Genomic DNA, 14,728 nt, shown 5'->3' with positions numbered 1-14,728 from the left:
TACATACCTCCACTACTGATGTCTGGATTCGGCTTAGTATGTGTGATGCTGGAGGCGGGACATTGATACCCTCGGTACATAGCGCAACTTCTATAAGACTGATCTATTCTACGATCAACCTTCTATGACCACCCACATAACAGCTCTCATCATGCCTCTCTCCACTAAAGCTGTTGAAGATATTAAGAGCACACTAGATGGTTTCATTGGAGATGGCTCACCGGGTCTCGCCTTCCACGCTATCGACAAATCAGGCAAAACACTTGTCGAGCATGCTTCAGGTATGCTGGGTGTAGATTCCAAGGAGCCTATGAACACTCAGACCACCACCTTTTGGATCGCCTCTTGCACCAAATTGGTCACTGCAATTGCCGTGTTGCAGCTTGTTGAGCAGGGCAAAATACCGTTGGATGATGCTGAATTCATCAAGAAAACCGTGCCGGAATTATCGGAGAAGAAGGTCTATGCAGATGGTATCAACGGTGTTGAGCAAGAGAAGGGCATCACAGTACGAATGCTACTGAGCCATACCGCAGGATTTGGGTACCGATTCGCGGATCCGAGGCTCGTAGCGGATGGCATCGAAGGGAGCAGTGGAGATAAACGCGACATTCTCGATGCGAAGCTGGTAAACCAGCCGGGCAGTATGTGGGAATACGGTGTATGTTGTACCTAGATCCTTCTTCCTGTCCCAATATTGACAGAATTGCAGGTCAACATGGACTGGGCCGGTATCGTTCTCGAACGCGTCACGGGGCAAACACTAGGAGAATACTTTCAAGAGTACGTCTTCACACCCGTAGGCATTGCCGCAGAAGGCGCAACCATGTTCCCTTCCAAGGAAGCGCAAAAGAATTTGGCACACATGCACCAACGCGAGACCGACGGCACCCTCAAAGAACGCGAACATCTCTACAACGGCCCTCTTTCCTGCCCCCAAGAAAAGCAAAAAGACTTCCTCCAATCCGGCGGCGCGGGACTCTGGTCAAGGCCTAGCGAATACGTCAAGATCCTCGCTGCTCTACTGAACGACGGAACGAGCCCACAAACCCAGAAGCGCATCCTCAAGAAGGAGACCGTCGATCTTATGTGGGAGAATCAAATCCCCTCCCAGCCCGACTTTGCACGTGCCAACGTCCCACCCGCGAACCCTTTGCTCGTCAACCAAGCAGCGGATATGTATCCTCAGCCTGGAAACCCTCCTCAGGGATGGGGATTTGGCGGTTTCATCACGATTGAGCCTGGTCAGTCTGGTCGTGGGGCTAATACGCTGTGGTGGATGGGCTTGTGTAACTGCTTCTGGTGGGTGGATAGGGAGAAGGGGGTTGCGGGTATGTTGGCTTCACAGGTGCTTCCCAATGGTGATCCCAAGGTTATCCCGGCATGGTTCATGGCTGAGAAGGGGGTTTATGATGGGTTGGAGTGAGGAGGTCGATGAGTATGATGTCCAAGGATTCTTTGATTGGCGGTGTCACGTAGCAAAGCGCGCAAACAGAGGCCGTTGGTCTAAAGGCAGGTGATGGGAAGCAACCGCACTAGAAAAAAGAACTCATAATGCCTCCATGTATGTACAGCAGCCTCATTGTCTGCGCGCGCGTTTGCTTGTCAAATGGATACTTGAAAATATAAAGCAAGCATCCCCCAAGACGCGAGCAAGAAGAAATATCTATCCCTACTACAAGACGCCAAATTTCTTCACTTCCACGACTCCGACTATCTACTCGTCACCCCAATCCTCAATCTACATTTCACCAGTCAGCAAACCTCACCCACTGCATCTACACAACGTCACAATGATCCTCTCCCGCATCCTATCCATCACCCTCCGGTCCGCGCAATTCGTCTGCGCAGCCGTAGTCCTCGTCCTGACATCCATCCTCCTCCACCAAATCCGCCACATGAACGCCAGTGACTGCCACGGCCGCCTCATCTACAGCGTCATGATAGCCGGCATATCGGTCATCGCATCCCTCATCTGGCTCTTTCCCACCACTTCTCACATCGTCAATTTTGTCGGCGATCTTATCTTTTGCGGCGCGTGGGTCGCTGCCTTTGGCTTGCTGCAGGATTATTATAGGAATGGTATGGATTGTGGTAGTATCTGGGCGTGGGATCAGATGATGGTTAGGAATGGGATGTGCAGTAGGTGGAATGCCGCTCAGGCGTTTGCGTTTCTAAGCGCGGTGTTTTGGTGCGTGAGTTTTGTATTGGGGGTGCTGGTCTGGAGGAGGGGTGGTGGTGGCAAGCGGGGAGGTGTGGGTAGGGTGTGATGATGTGCATGGTAGCTTTGCGATGGATGGTTTGCAAGCTGCTTTTTCTTGCGAGACCTGCGACTGCAATACGTGCTTTGGACATTTGGTTGCTGCATCGTTGTGCGGCTTGGAATCTTGAGGAAGCCGCGGACGGGACCTCGGAACGCGCTGTCGCCTTAGACCAGGCCTAGTATAGTAAGAATCATCATCAACACCGACTGAATTTACGCCTTGTAAACCCTAACATACAACTCTCGTCGCCGTGCAAGTCCGAGCTCCAAATCTGCGCTACATACATGCCCTGCCATCTCGTCTCTGATTCGTTGCTGGTCATCAGGCGTCCAAGGGGTTCGTAGATCCTGCGAAATTCTCCACCCGTCTAGGCTGCCAGCGTCCCCGTCCGGCAGGTTCTTACTTGATTCCTCGGGAAGCGGGATTTCGCACGATGTTTGCCCTAGAGCTGGATCATCAGGCCCCATGGAAGCCTGGAATGTTGTATATGGCTAATGCACTGCACAGGCAGCATGCTGTCTAGTTCTGGCGCCGTCAGATCTAGGTACATGGCGCTCATTGTATAAAGATACTCCATCGTCTGCTCTTCTTGCTCACATCTTCACGGCCGATATTGCATCACATCGCGAAATACTTGCACCATGTTATCACCACTCACTATCGGTCTTGGCTTGCTACCACTGCTCAGCGCAGCGTATCTCGAGGAGCCTCCAACTACTGCGGCTCCAGACACCGTCGCAGACTGCTCATGGTGGCATGTCGCCGCAGAGACCGACACATGCACCAGTATAGGTGCATACTGGGGACTCACAGATGCGCAGTTGACGGAATATGTACGACACGAACGCCACAACACTCTACGCATATACTAACGCCTGAAACAGAACCCAAGTCTGGCTGATGGCTGCAAAGTCGTCCCGAATAACTCTTACTGTATTGAGAGGAACTTGGGCAAGCCTGTACCATCATCTGCCACCAGCACCCTTGTGACTGTAACCAGCACCAGCCAGACGCCTACGCCTACTCCCACGACGCCTTTGGAGATCTGTGAGGAAGAAGCCGGTAGTTACGCGAGATACTGCCCACGTTGTCTTTACCGCTGCGAGAACGCGACACAGAACATGGCACAGTGCTTCTACAGTACTTTCTTCACTATCAATGGCGTTCAGAGTCAATGTTGGCAGCATGGAGGCAACGATTGTGCGAACCAGGCGGCGGCCGTCGTTTGTCCAGACCAATAAGCCATGTCGCGGCAAGGCAATTGTGAAAAGAGGTGGACTAGACCTTCGACAGACATGGTACTGGGTACACGGGTGAAAGCATTTAAGGAGAGAGCTGATGAACGCCAAGAATAACATATCTAGTTCATGTGATCCAAGATCTCAGTCAGATCTATCGGAGATTTGGAGGGTTACCCTGATGGATCTTCTTCGTCATCTTTGTGGGCCGTTGTACAGGCGGCAGGCTATGCACACACAGATTTCACCACAGCGCACAAGTTTCAGCAGACAATATAGATGAAATCCTCGATTTAGCGGCGGTTGAGAACGGATGAGTTATACAAACCTTGGAAGTCCATTGCGGCAATGAGTGACAATGACGACGGTGTCATAAGCGCCAAAATTGACGACTTGCCCACCTCTTCGCATTCGCGATCGCAGTTTTAGCCTTTTAGATCTTGATACATCCGATACCATCAATCAGCGTTGAGGACATTCGCTACCATGCATTAGTACCATGACGCGATGGCAAAACACCAGTGCGCCAAATTGTATATGTTTGGTCACATATACTCGACACCACTTCGCCTAAACACAATGCTTGCACGTTTGCATCAGCCGGCATGCAAATAAAGATACGCGATGTGCTTCCCCGCAATCGACATACTATCCCCCGATGCACGATCTTGCGTTTGACTCCCGAGGAGCTCATCCGGCACCTGACTAGGGAGCTTAACCACCGGCCAAGACAACGACGACCCACCATATATTAAGCTGAAGCACACATTCTTAGCTAGCGCACGATCGCATACTAGAAAGAGCATGTGTGACCTTTTCACCCCGGATCCATCTATGACAAAGGGCCCAACTAGAGCCTCACCCCCGACGTAATAGGCCCGATAGAATATATCAAGCCCACATTTACTGGTGGTTGGCGCGATGATTTTATCCCTTTGCAATCAAAATGGTTGCAGACGAGAGTGTGCGGTGGGCAGCCAAGAAGTGATGGAGGACGAATGCAAGGGCTTTTTAGTGTATTGGGCACGTCTTAGCACGATAGGGACGTTTTGGTACAATGGGGACGTTTTAGTGTTATAGGGACGTTTTTCTTGGTATATAACGTGCCTTGGTCTTGACTCAATTACCTACATCTCCATCAGCTCGTTCTGCGACTTCCTCGATTCTTTCGCATCCAGCAGCATGAAGTACTCATTCACTCTCGCCATTGCGGCTTTGTGTGTTGGAAGCAGTGTCGCAACACCGCTCAACCTAGAAGCCAGACAGGTAACCAACACCACTCCTACTCCAAAGACTCTACTGACATCTGTTCAGCAAGGCAGTGGCGCAGGTCCCTACGCTCCGGGCACTTACAAGACCGAAAGCTCTCTACAAGGCCACACAATCTACTACCCAACCAAGAGCACCGGCTCCGAAAAGCTCCCTGTTCTCGTCTGGGGCAACGGTGCATGCAGCACCGACGGCCGCTCCAACTCGGCTCTCTTGCAGAACATCGCCAGTTACGGTTTCTTGGCTATCGCTGAGGGTGGCCCCAACGGCGGCGGTACCTCCAATGCTCAGACCATGAGACAAGCCATTGACTGGGTCACCCAGAACGCCGGCAAAGGGAACTATGCCAACGTCGATGCGAGCAAGATCATGGCCGCAGGCTTCTCGTGCGGTGGCGTCGAAGCCATCGACAACATCTGGGACAGCCGCGTCGACACCATCGGAATCATCAGCTCGGGTCTGCTGACCAACTACACTGCGGCCAGTAACTGGAGGAAGCCAGTGCTTTTCGTCTTGGGTGGTTCAGGCGACATCGCTTACGGAAACGTAAGTTCTCCTTACCTACCCTATTCTGTTGCGTGCAAGATGAACTAACAACGATTCTAGGGCGAGCGTGACTACAAGAACATGCCTGCTGGTGTTCCGACCTGGAAGGGAAACATTCCCGTCGGCCACGGCGGTACACTCGGCGATGCTAATGGCGGCCGTTTCGGCAAGGCGATCCTTAACTGGATGCTGTGGACTATGAAGGGAAATACACAGGCGGCATCTTACTTTACCAGTGGTTACCAGGCTGATGGATATCAAGTCGAGTCTAAGAGCTTGAACTCGTTGAAGCCGTTCTGAGTGTTGGGACGCTTGAGGTGGAACGCGAAGACGTAGTCGTATAGACCTTGGGAGTGTTACGAAAGAGACCGTATCGGATGCTAGTCGTCCTCACTCGAATTTATTAGAATTTAGCAAGAAATCCAGTGGTATCAACATGCGCTTTCCATAATCAGACCTTTTGACGTTGTCAGCGCTCAACGGCACCGAATTCCTATCCCTACACCCCACTAACCCCTCCGCGTTAGAGCTCCCGTCAGCATTCACCCACCCCACCATGGATACCCCAACAACATCATCGTCTCATCCCAGTACCGTAACACAACACACCAAACCACACCCCATCTCAACACCACCTCCCCACCCAAAATGTCTACCCCCCTCGCCACAGTAGCCATCCTCTCAATCGGGCAAATGGGCCTCGGCATCGCCGCACTCCTCACCTCGCACAACTACCGCATAACAACCAACATCAGCGGCCGCAGCGTCGCCACAAAAGCGCGCGCGGAATCCGCTGGCATACACCTCTACGCCACAGACGAGGAGCTCGTCGCAGATGCAGACTATATATTGAGTATCGTGCCACCGCGTGACGCCGTGGCAACGGCGAAACGCGTGGTATCGGCGCTGCAGTCAGAGAAGTGTAAGAGCGAGAGGAGGGAGAAGGGGAAGGACGCGGTGTGGTATTTGGATCTGAATGCTATTAGTCCGGGCACAGTGAGGGGGGTAGCGGGACTGTTTGAGCAGAACGAGAAGGGTGTTGTGTTTGTAGACGGGGGCATTATCGGTGGCCCACCAGCGCCGCCGCCGTCACAGACAGAACAGAGTGCTTGGACAAGACCCGGTATCCCCCTATCGGGACCTCATCCCCTGGACTCTGCACCCGTTTCCGGTGCCCATCTAGCTGAAGTACTCAACACGCGGTATCTCGGTGGGGAAGTCGGGACAGCGTCGGGGCTGAAATGCTGTTTCGCGGCGCTGTCAAAGGGGTTTACGGCGTTGGCGCTGCAGTCTTTCTCGTCGGCGGAGTCGCTGGGTGTGCTGGATCCGTTGCGTGAGTATCTTGATGTGTACAACCCTGGTGCCAGGCAAAAGGCGGAAAAGAGTGTGGTGGGGTGTACTGGGAAGGCTTATCGGTGGGTGGAGGAGATGATGCAAATTGGTGAGTGTTTTCGAACGGAAGGTGGGAGGGCGGGTGAGGCGAGTGTGTTCAGGGAGATTGCCGGCGTGTTTAATGGATTGGCTGATGTTGTGGAGAGGAACGGGAAGGAGGAGATGGGGAGTGTGGAGGGCGTCGTTGGAGCGCTGTTGAAGGATCAGAAGAACAAGAAGAGTTAGTGGGAGCGTATGTCTCCTGTTTTGGTGGTGCGCAGATGCAGTCTTTCTGCATAGACGCGCGTTGTCACATTAGGCTTGGTCATTAGATGTATCGAGATTGGAACTCCATACCTCCGCGCTATGCTACCTAACAGAATCATGGTCATCAATTTAACATAAATCATGCCCTCCGAGCATTACGGCCATCACCATACGCCAATGTGCGTCCCATGTCCATTACCGTACTCGATCCCGCCGCACTACTACCGCTGACACCCCTCTTGTGCCCAGCATCCATACTGCTCCTTCCTTCAACCAGCGCCCTTCGTCCATCGACGCTCTGTCCAACGAGCCTACCACTGAATTGATGCCAGCAATTGGGCGCTTGGAGGATGTACTTTTCCATCGCAATCCTAAATCTGTTCCTGTAGTCACGCGGTGACGTGATGGTAGGCTTGTTCTTGCCACGATCCTTGATCCAGCTCTCTAGCTTCTTGTCCCAGGTGTAGGTGCGAATGCAGTCGATAATGCCTACGATGATCTCGCGTTGTGTGTCATCGAACCCTGCCATGAGAGAGTAGTCCATAACGTTGTTCTGTGATAGGAAAAGCGTATCGTTGAACACACTTGCTTTGAGCAACTTCTTGGTGTGCTCACGGACGAAGATCGGTGTCTCAGAGTAGATGATGTCAACAAGATTCTCGTCGAGAAGAACTTCATCTCGTTCGCCAGTGGCTTGAATCTTGCGATTGCGCATACTGCCCTTGAGATCGTAGCGGCGATTCGGTTCGCGATCGTAGAATAGGTTCTCCATAACAAGCATGTACCAGTCAAAGTCACGACCGGTAGGTGTCTTGATCTGGACTTGGAAAAGGCCAAACATCTTGGCGATGACGCTGGGTAGCGATTTGAAGAGATTCTGGTGCGTAAAGGCAAAGTAGTTGGGGCCGAACTTGAAGAATGCTTGAACTTCGACTGGAGAGAGTGACTTTAGGACGAATCGGTCGTCGAGGGTCTTCAGAAAGATTGACTTGGATTTCCCGCCCTTAGAATCCCATTTCGAACAGCGGGAGAGGGACTCCACAAACCGTTCTGCCACACCGCATTTGCGGCGGAGTGCATCGAAAGATTGGGCGTAGAATATCTTGCAGTGCGCCTTTACCCCGCGATTGGTAAAACTGTAGCGGATGTTGTGGTTTTCTTCATGCAGCAGGTTTCGTTCGACTGACTCTTCAAATGTTTCCATAACGCCATCACTTGAAGTAAAATCGCGGAAAGTTTGTCGTTTGGCAACATAATCGGGACACGAAAGCGCCAATGCGATGATGGAACTGGGTTCGTCTTCCCGGATGATGATATCCGAGTTCTCCCAGACGTGCTCGATCTGTGAGAATGGATATTCAAGCGGTGTCCATCCACTTGCTGATCGCTCGGACCAGAAACTGGTAAGAATCTTGAGTAACGTGTTCTTCTCATGTTTGGGGAGCTCAAGAGAGTTTTCCAGCTGCGAGTCACTTAGACTCAGAAGCTGAGAACCTGCGAGGCTTTCCGGTAGAGGAATGTCTTCTGGCGTCGTCTCCGTATCACTGATGTCATTCTCGGGATCTGATGGGAAGTGGCTTGGCGACTTGGGTGACTCATCGCTGCTGGGAAGTTGGGCCATTTCATCATGAGGGTGTCGCCTCTCCACCGGTGATTGTGACGCTGTTGTGTCACCTGTGTGCTCTGTGAAAGTGCTGTCGCCAAGTGTACTGTTGTCTAGACTCGCCCGAGGAGGAGTTGGAGTACGCAGATCTTCATCAGAATCTTCATTCTCTTGTACAGCGTCATGAACGTTTTTGTACACCTCAACAACCGGCTTAGAGGAGGCGAGTGGGAACGCGCGCACTTGCCTAGCTCGATCATTACGTCTCTCGCGCATACGCTGGTTCTGAAATTCTCGTGACAGCTGTTCGAAATGCTGCGCAATCTTCGATACCTTGTTTTGGCTCTTGTAAGGTATCGACCGAGGTATGCGAGATGAGGACTTGGGTTGCTTTGGGGTAGACAACCCTAGCCCAAGTCGTTCTGTCATACGCTCAAAAGCCTTTGTAGAGTCGTTGGAGTTCGGCTTCGGACTAGTGGGCCCGTTGTTGGAGACCGATGAGCCTGGGAAAGGGCCGATATGTTTAGCAATATTTCCAGGCTGAGATTGTGTTCTCACAAGTGCTGTTGGCCGGGCCGGCGTCTCACGTCGACCGGGCTCGACCAGCCGCGGGATTTTGCTTTCAGCTGTGATATTCGAAGCTGACGGCAATGGTGATGGGCTACTCGGCATGTTCTCAATCGCTTCAGCAAGCGACTTATCAATCGGATTTACCCTCGGAAGACTGGTAGGTGTAGGCGACCCTTCATCGTACTTGTTAGGATCAGAAGCAACAGTTGGTGTCTTGGTGAGTTCTTCGTTGCCGACTGCAGGTGTCTCAGGATAGTTGGAGGGCACTGCAAGATCCAAATGACGGACGTCTTCTCGTTCAAGTGCCTCTCGCGGGGTCTGGATTGGCAAATCTGAACTAGGCTTGGTCAGAGGGGGCGTGGTGGGTCCAGACGTCTGTTCTCCCCCATCCGCAGGCTGATCGCTAGTCGAACTCTCTTCTTTCACAACGGAGCTTAACATGTCGCGGGCCATTTCTGGTGACAGATTAGATGGTCTCGGCGATAACGCAATCGACTCATCCTTCTCATCAATGTAGGAATCGTCCGCACCTGATTCCCCGCCCTCGTCCACAGATGCCAAAGAGCTCGTAGACTCATCCCGCTCCAAGAATCTCTTCAGTTGCATGTTCGCATACCTCCTGATATCTCGCTCGGACGGGAAGAACTGCTGTTCAAACTCCAGGAAAGTCACATCCCAGGCGATTGCCTTTTCCTGAATGGCGCGAATGGCGCGATTCATGGGGATGATCTCGTAGTATTTGGAGTTCATGTACTTGTCTTGGAGTTTGGATTTCAGCCACTCGTGTTCCTCGTTCGCGCGTTTTAGAAGTATCTCAACTTCCTTGCGGCAAACATCCACCTTCTCTGGAATGACATCTTCGACATGTATCCCCTGGATGCGAGCGCGAAGCGAGTCCATGAAGCAGTCCAACTTCTCCTCGATCATCAGATATTGGCTATTCTTTAACCTTAGGTCGCTATCCACTTTCCAGGTCACATTCGGCTTGGGGGCGATGACCTCGTACATCGGTACGGGGTCATACTGTATACGCAGAGCAACATTGCTGTAGCCGAAGTAGCGGACGTGGTCCTTGTGAATGTCGTGGGGACATATACCCGCTCGTGGGTGCAGTTTGGTACTCCAGAAAGTCAACTCGAGGTATTTGGCAAAAGAGTATCTCCAACTCCACTCCGACATAGGAAAAGCTTGGGTTTCCTGGCCACATATTCTGCAACAGCTCCACATGAGAATGGTTTGATACATGCCTTTCAGCTTCGGTGGGTGCTTCTGGACAATGACCGTCATTTGACCCTCTCCATGCACATATTGCCGAGAATGATCGAGCATTCTCCGGTCGCAGTTGCCCACTTCACAAGCGACACTGGCTGAAGTGCACAGGTCTTCCACGTATTGGCCTAATGTGCAGTCTGGCGTGAAGCCGTCATCATAATCATGTTCTTGGTAAAAGCCAAGCGCAATGATTTCTGGGCCAATGCAGGGAGTCGAGGTCACAGTATTGACAACACTGTATAGTACGGCGATCTTCTGGTGGTTGAACGGGTCGTAAAGATCCGTGTTACCCGAGAGATACTGCTCCCACTGTCGCTTTTGTGTCAGGTACTGATTCAATGCCTTGTCGTATTCTGAGGCATGCACTGCAGATAGAAATTCCCGAACTTGCTTTGAAGCCTTCTCCACCACGGTGTGGACCATCTCGGGCTGTACGAGTTCGAACTTCTGGCCAATTTCACCGGGCTTTTCGTCACTTTCATCAGCAGTGTACTGGTTCTTGAGCTTCTTCAGATGACCAAGCTTTGCTTCGTATTGGCGGGCCTGTTCGAGCAGATAAGGTTGCATGAACTTGACGAATGGCGAAGAAGAGAGGATCTTTGTTCGGTGGTTTTCAACCATATCGCTATAGTAGGAGGGTGCAGCATCGCTGGATCGCAGGTCGTTTCCACCATGCAGCGCGTTAGTAGGATGGGAAGCGGTATCGTCTCCACCGCTTTGAGTGTGTGAGCCGTCTTGTTCTTGGCGGTCCAAGGCGAGAGTACCAGTAATAGAAGCTGTTGGTGTATCTATGAATTCGTCGCGCATCAGGCAAGTCTCGAGCCGAAGGTTGTACACGACATATGTCATGAACTCAGTAACGCGTTTCAACCTGACCAGGTTATGACTCTCGGCACCTCGTAGAACAATTGTGCAGCCGAGTTCTTTCTGACACCCAGACAAAAAGATGTAGGTTTTCCTCGCATTCTTGTGCACATAGGTCTTGACATCAAACCTGCCGCAAGACCCAAGATGGGTTGGGTCTATGGCCAACTTGTCGACGGATGAGATCATTTTCGAATTTGTGCATCGCGCGACGGCGTTCAGTACTGTAGGCTTGACGTTGTAGACTACGGCAATTCCCTCTTTCTCCAGAAATTCGAGTGCCAAGCCAGACACATTACGTTGTACGAGCAGGACGTGAGGTTGGAGAGCTGCGATACGACTTACGAGGTTACGAAGGTATTCCCGCTCCTGGGCAATGACGGGCTCGAGGCTCATGAAGTGTGTTTGGTGTCGCGCATACTCAATAGCGAAAGTGATGATGGCGATTCTTGGGTTGGGTATATTGCGCGGCATACTCCGCAGGGCAACGTTCTTGGTAAAGACCACTCCCGATACGTATGCGGTGTCCTTTGGCTTACCACCCGGGATCTTTTTCAACTTGATATAGTTCCTCACGTCGATGTCATCTCCTCTATCTACATCAGGATTGACGTCATCTGTACACTGTCGTAAGATCGGGATCAAGGCCTTTTCCCAACTGGACGCGTGCGGTACTCCAGCGTCATTCAACATCTGTATCAGGAGCTTTCGTGCATGATCCAGACTGGCCTTGTTGAGTTCGACCTTGGGTGTCATACCCTGCATTGATGCGCTACGGGTGATTCTCCCTCCGGGTGGTGTTGGTGAAGGGGACGGCTGGAGTTGTGGTGTTCCCGGTCCGCTACCGCCGTAGCCGGTATAAGGTCTTAACAGGGTGTTGCTTTTCGATCGCCTTGGGGAGGCGCGGTGAGTTATGCTGCTTACGCTCAGATTCCTTCGTCGGGACGGTCGATTTCCGTTGCGACTTGTGATGCTAATGTTATCTGCATCTCGAGCATGACCCGCGCCTATGACACTTCTATCACCAGCCCTTGACTTTCCTTTTCTCATGGCTGCCAACAGACCACCTAAACCACCCCTTTCATGGTCCAAATTCGCGCCAGCCGCAGGATCCTCTCTCAGAGTCGCGAAGATGCTGGCATGATCTTCTTCGCTTGAGCCCTCGTCCGACATGAAGGGAGCAAGATCTGGGTCGATGATGTTATCGTGGTGGAAGGCCGACAGGCTTGGTTGACTGCGTGAGTTATCGTGAAACTGATGGAAGGGCGCGCGATCGTCATGCTTGACATTACGCATGTGTTGGTGTTTGGAAGGGTGTCGTTTGTGGCTCGACGAACGGGGTCTCCCGCCCAGAGACCGCAGAGATCGCGACGAGCTCGGACGGGTCAAAGTTTGAGGACCAAGTTCTATGACATGTGACCGGCGTTTCTTTTCACTGCCCACCTTCCGAGACATGGGGATGCTGATGGTCGGTGTTCCGATCTTTGTATGATCACTCTCAACATGATCAGCTTCGTCATCGTCCGAGTACTGAGTCCTGTCCCCGTTGTCGTAAAGGGAACCTTGGTCGCCATCATCAGTGTAGTCGGACGAGTCATCGTCGTGGCCATATATGATACCCTCACACGGTTTGCACACCTTCAGGTTGCTTTGCTGTCCAAATATCTTACCTGACACGATAGACGTGCACTTGGAATCGAAGATTTGCCCACATGTACGGCAGTGATGCTTACGTCTGAAAGTAGTGAAAGCATCACCGCAGCTGAAACAAGCTTTAGCATTCTCGTCTCGCATCCAAAACTCGCGGTCTAGGATCTTTCTTCGCATTTGAGTAAAGGTACTTCTTGACATGTTGTGTACCGCAGGCGCAGCCTGGGCTTGTCGCTGAATCTCTTCGATAGGCGCAACAGCAGGAGTGCGTATCGTGGAAGTTGTGATGATAGAGCTCAACCCGTCAGAAGAAGAGGCCCTGGAAGGCCGGTAGCCTGGGAGGTGTGAAGGACCGACATGGAGCATGGGGGGACGCTGCGGCTCCGGTGCGTGTATAGTAGTTTGGGAGCTAGCGGTGTTGTTGCGACCGAGTTGAATCCTCTCTGGGGACTTCTCAGGCTGTTCCCTTGGCTTGTTAGGCGCAGAGCGGGTGGGTTGATATTGGCTGTCGGCGCGGGAGCTGACCCTGCTCAGACTTTCGCGCGGGGTGTCTGACCCGGCCTTGAAAGTCACGCTATCACCCGCTTGACCTTCGCCTTTCACGAGCACCATATCATCGTCATCGGTATCGTCACTCTCCTGACCTGCAAGGTCAAAGTCGCCCTTCTGTCTCCTAGCAACGTTGTCCCGGTTTGGAGCGAAGCGCGGGGAATCTAGCCGTTGGGCTCCTAGCGCAGGATCTCTCGGTGTGTTGCTTCTTGGTAAGTCGATGGTGGAGGTGCTCTGGCTCCTAGAGTGGGGGCCCATAGGGCTCAGAATCGAGGATTCGTCGTGTTTTGCTGTATGCCCCGTGTCGACGCTCGGGGTCATTGAGTTCCGGGACCGTGCAGTACCGAGGGAAGCCTTAGACGCGTTCATGGACGTCTTACTGGAGAGCGTGGTACTAGATATATTGGAGTCGCGGGAGGGAGGCAGGGCGTCGGGGAAGTTGGCTGTTGCTGGAGATTGCATGCGCGACGACGGCCTAGAGGTGACAACGGGTGAGGACACGGAAGTCCCCCCTGGGCTTCGAGTGACAGCCGCTGACTTGGAGGCCGGCGAAGTCCCGCTCCTGCCATCTTGTGATTGTTCTCTGACGCCTCCTACAGAAGCTCTCAGGCGACTGTACAGTCCACTGAAGCCACCCTGTACCAAGTCTATGCCTTTGGGCTCACCAACTGAGCTCGGGGCCGGTGGCACGGTGAAGTCGTCGAAGGTGGTAAGCGTGTCGGAGCGTGATGCCTGGGCATGCATTTGGTAGAGCGAAGGCGGCTGCAACGAGCCCCGCCGCGAGTCTCTGGACATGGCTGCCGTCAGAAGAATTGCAGTCTGCGGGTGCAGTAGGGAGTATCAAGTGTGTCCAGACGGATCAGCGTCCGACAGTGGCCTGTGGTGAACAGCATCAGGCTTCAGGTGGGATCATGCCTAGGTAGTCTGGCGGACAGCGAGATGGAGTCGAGGATGGCGGATGATTCGTTACACGTGTGTTGCTTCGGCTTCATGGGAATGAGGAAGAAGATTCCAGGCGCCGACAGTAGTCAGCTACGACGGCACTGGCAGCTGGAGCATCACGAGGTGCATACAGCTAGCTAGGCATGCAGGAAACGCGGCGGGCCATGACGCGCAGCCGCCAAGGAATTCCGCTCGCTGTTCCGCCCCCACGTCCCTCGGCATGAATTCATGCCCTCCAGCCACGAGATGCAGCCGCCGTGAATGGTGGTCCAAGATCAAACGCGCCTGGCTGGACGAGTGAAGCATCAGCCGCTATTCTCAGT

The 14,728-nt window shown here is 52.8% G+C and overlaps 4 protein-coding genes across 4 annotated transcripts; 3 read left to right on the top strand and 1 right to left on the bottom strand.

Annotated features, from left to right (window-relative positions):
• Positions 1 to 151: 151 nt before the first annotated feature.
• Positions 152 to 1,426, top strand: J4E84_002953 (uncharacterized protein; the record flags this gene model as incomplete). The annotated part of the gene is made up of 2 exons (XM_049385571.1): positions 152 to 661; positions 713 to 1,426. 2 exons carry the CDS (start codon positions 152 to 154, stop codon positions 1,424 to 1,426), a joined length of 1,224 nt encoding a protein of 407 aa, XP_049246448.1.
• Positions 1,427 to 4,684: 3,258 nt separating this feature from the next.
• On the top strand, positions 4,685 to 5,617 carry J4E84_002952 (uncharacterized protein; the record flags this gene model as incomplete). Its single annotated transcript, XM_049385570.1, has 3 exons — positions 4,685 to 4,768; positions 4,817 to 5,317; positions 5,378 to 5,617. The coding sequence occupies 3 exons, from the start codon at positions 4,685 to 4,687 to the stop codon at positions 5,615 to 5,617; spliced, it is 825 nt and encodes a 274-aa protein (XP_049246447.1).
• Positions 5,618 to 5,965: 348 nt separating this feature from the next.
• On the top strand, positions 5,966 to 6,934 carry J4E84_002951 (uncharacterized protein; the record flags this gene model as incomplete). Its single annotated transcript, XM_049385569.1, has 1 exon — positions 5,966 to 6,934. The coding sequence occupies one exon, from the start codon at positions 5,966 to 5,968 to the stop codon at positions 6,932 to 6,934; it is 969 nt and encodes a 322-aa protein (XP_049246446.1).
• Positions 6,935 to 7,094: 160 nt separating this feature from the next.
• J4E84_002950 (uncharacterized protein) lies at positions 7,095 to 14,207 on the bottom strand (the record flags this gene model as incomplete). Its single annotated transcript, XM_049385568.1, has 1 exon — positions 7,095 to 14,207. The coding sequence occupies one exon, from the start codon at positions 14,205 to 14,207 to the stop codon at positions 7,095 to 7,097; it is 7,113 nt and encodes a 2,370-aa protein (XP_049246445.1).
• Between the last annotated feature and the right edge of the window lie 521 nt (positions 14,208 to 14,728).

The sequence above is a fragment of the Alternaria hordeiaustralica genome, assembly GCF_023758085.1.
Source record: "Alternaria hordeiaustralica strain BMP 2776 chromosome Unknown scaffold_4, whole genome shotgun sequence".
NCBI lineage: Eukaryota > Fungi > Ascomycota > Dothideomycetes > Pleosporales > Pleosporaceae > Alternaria > Alternaria hordeiaustralica.
This window is presented reverse-complemented; position numbering and strand designations above follow the sequence as displayed.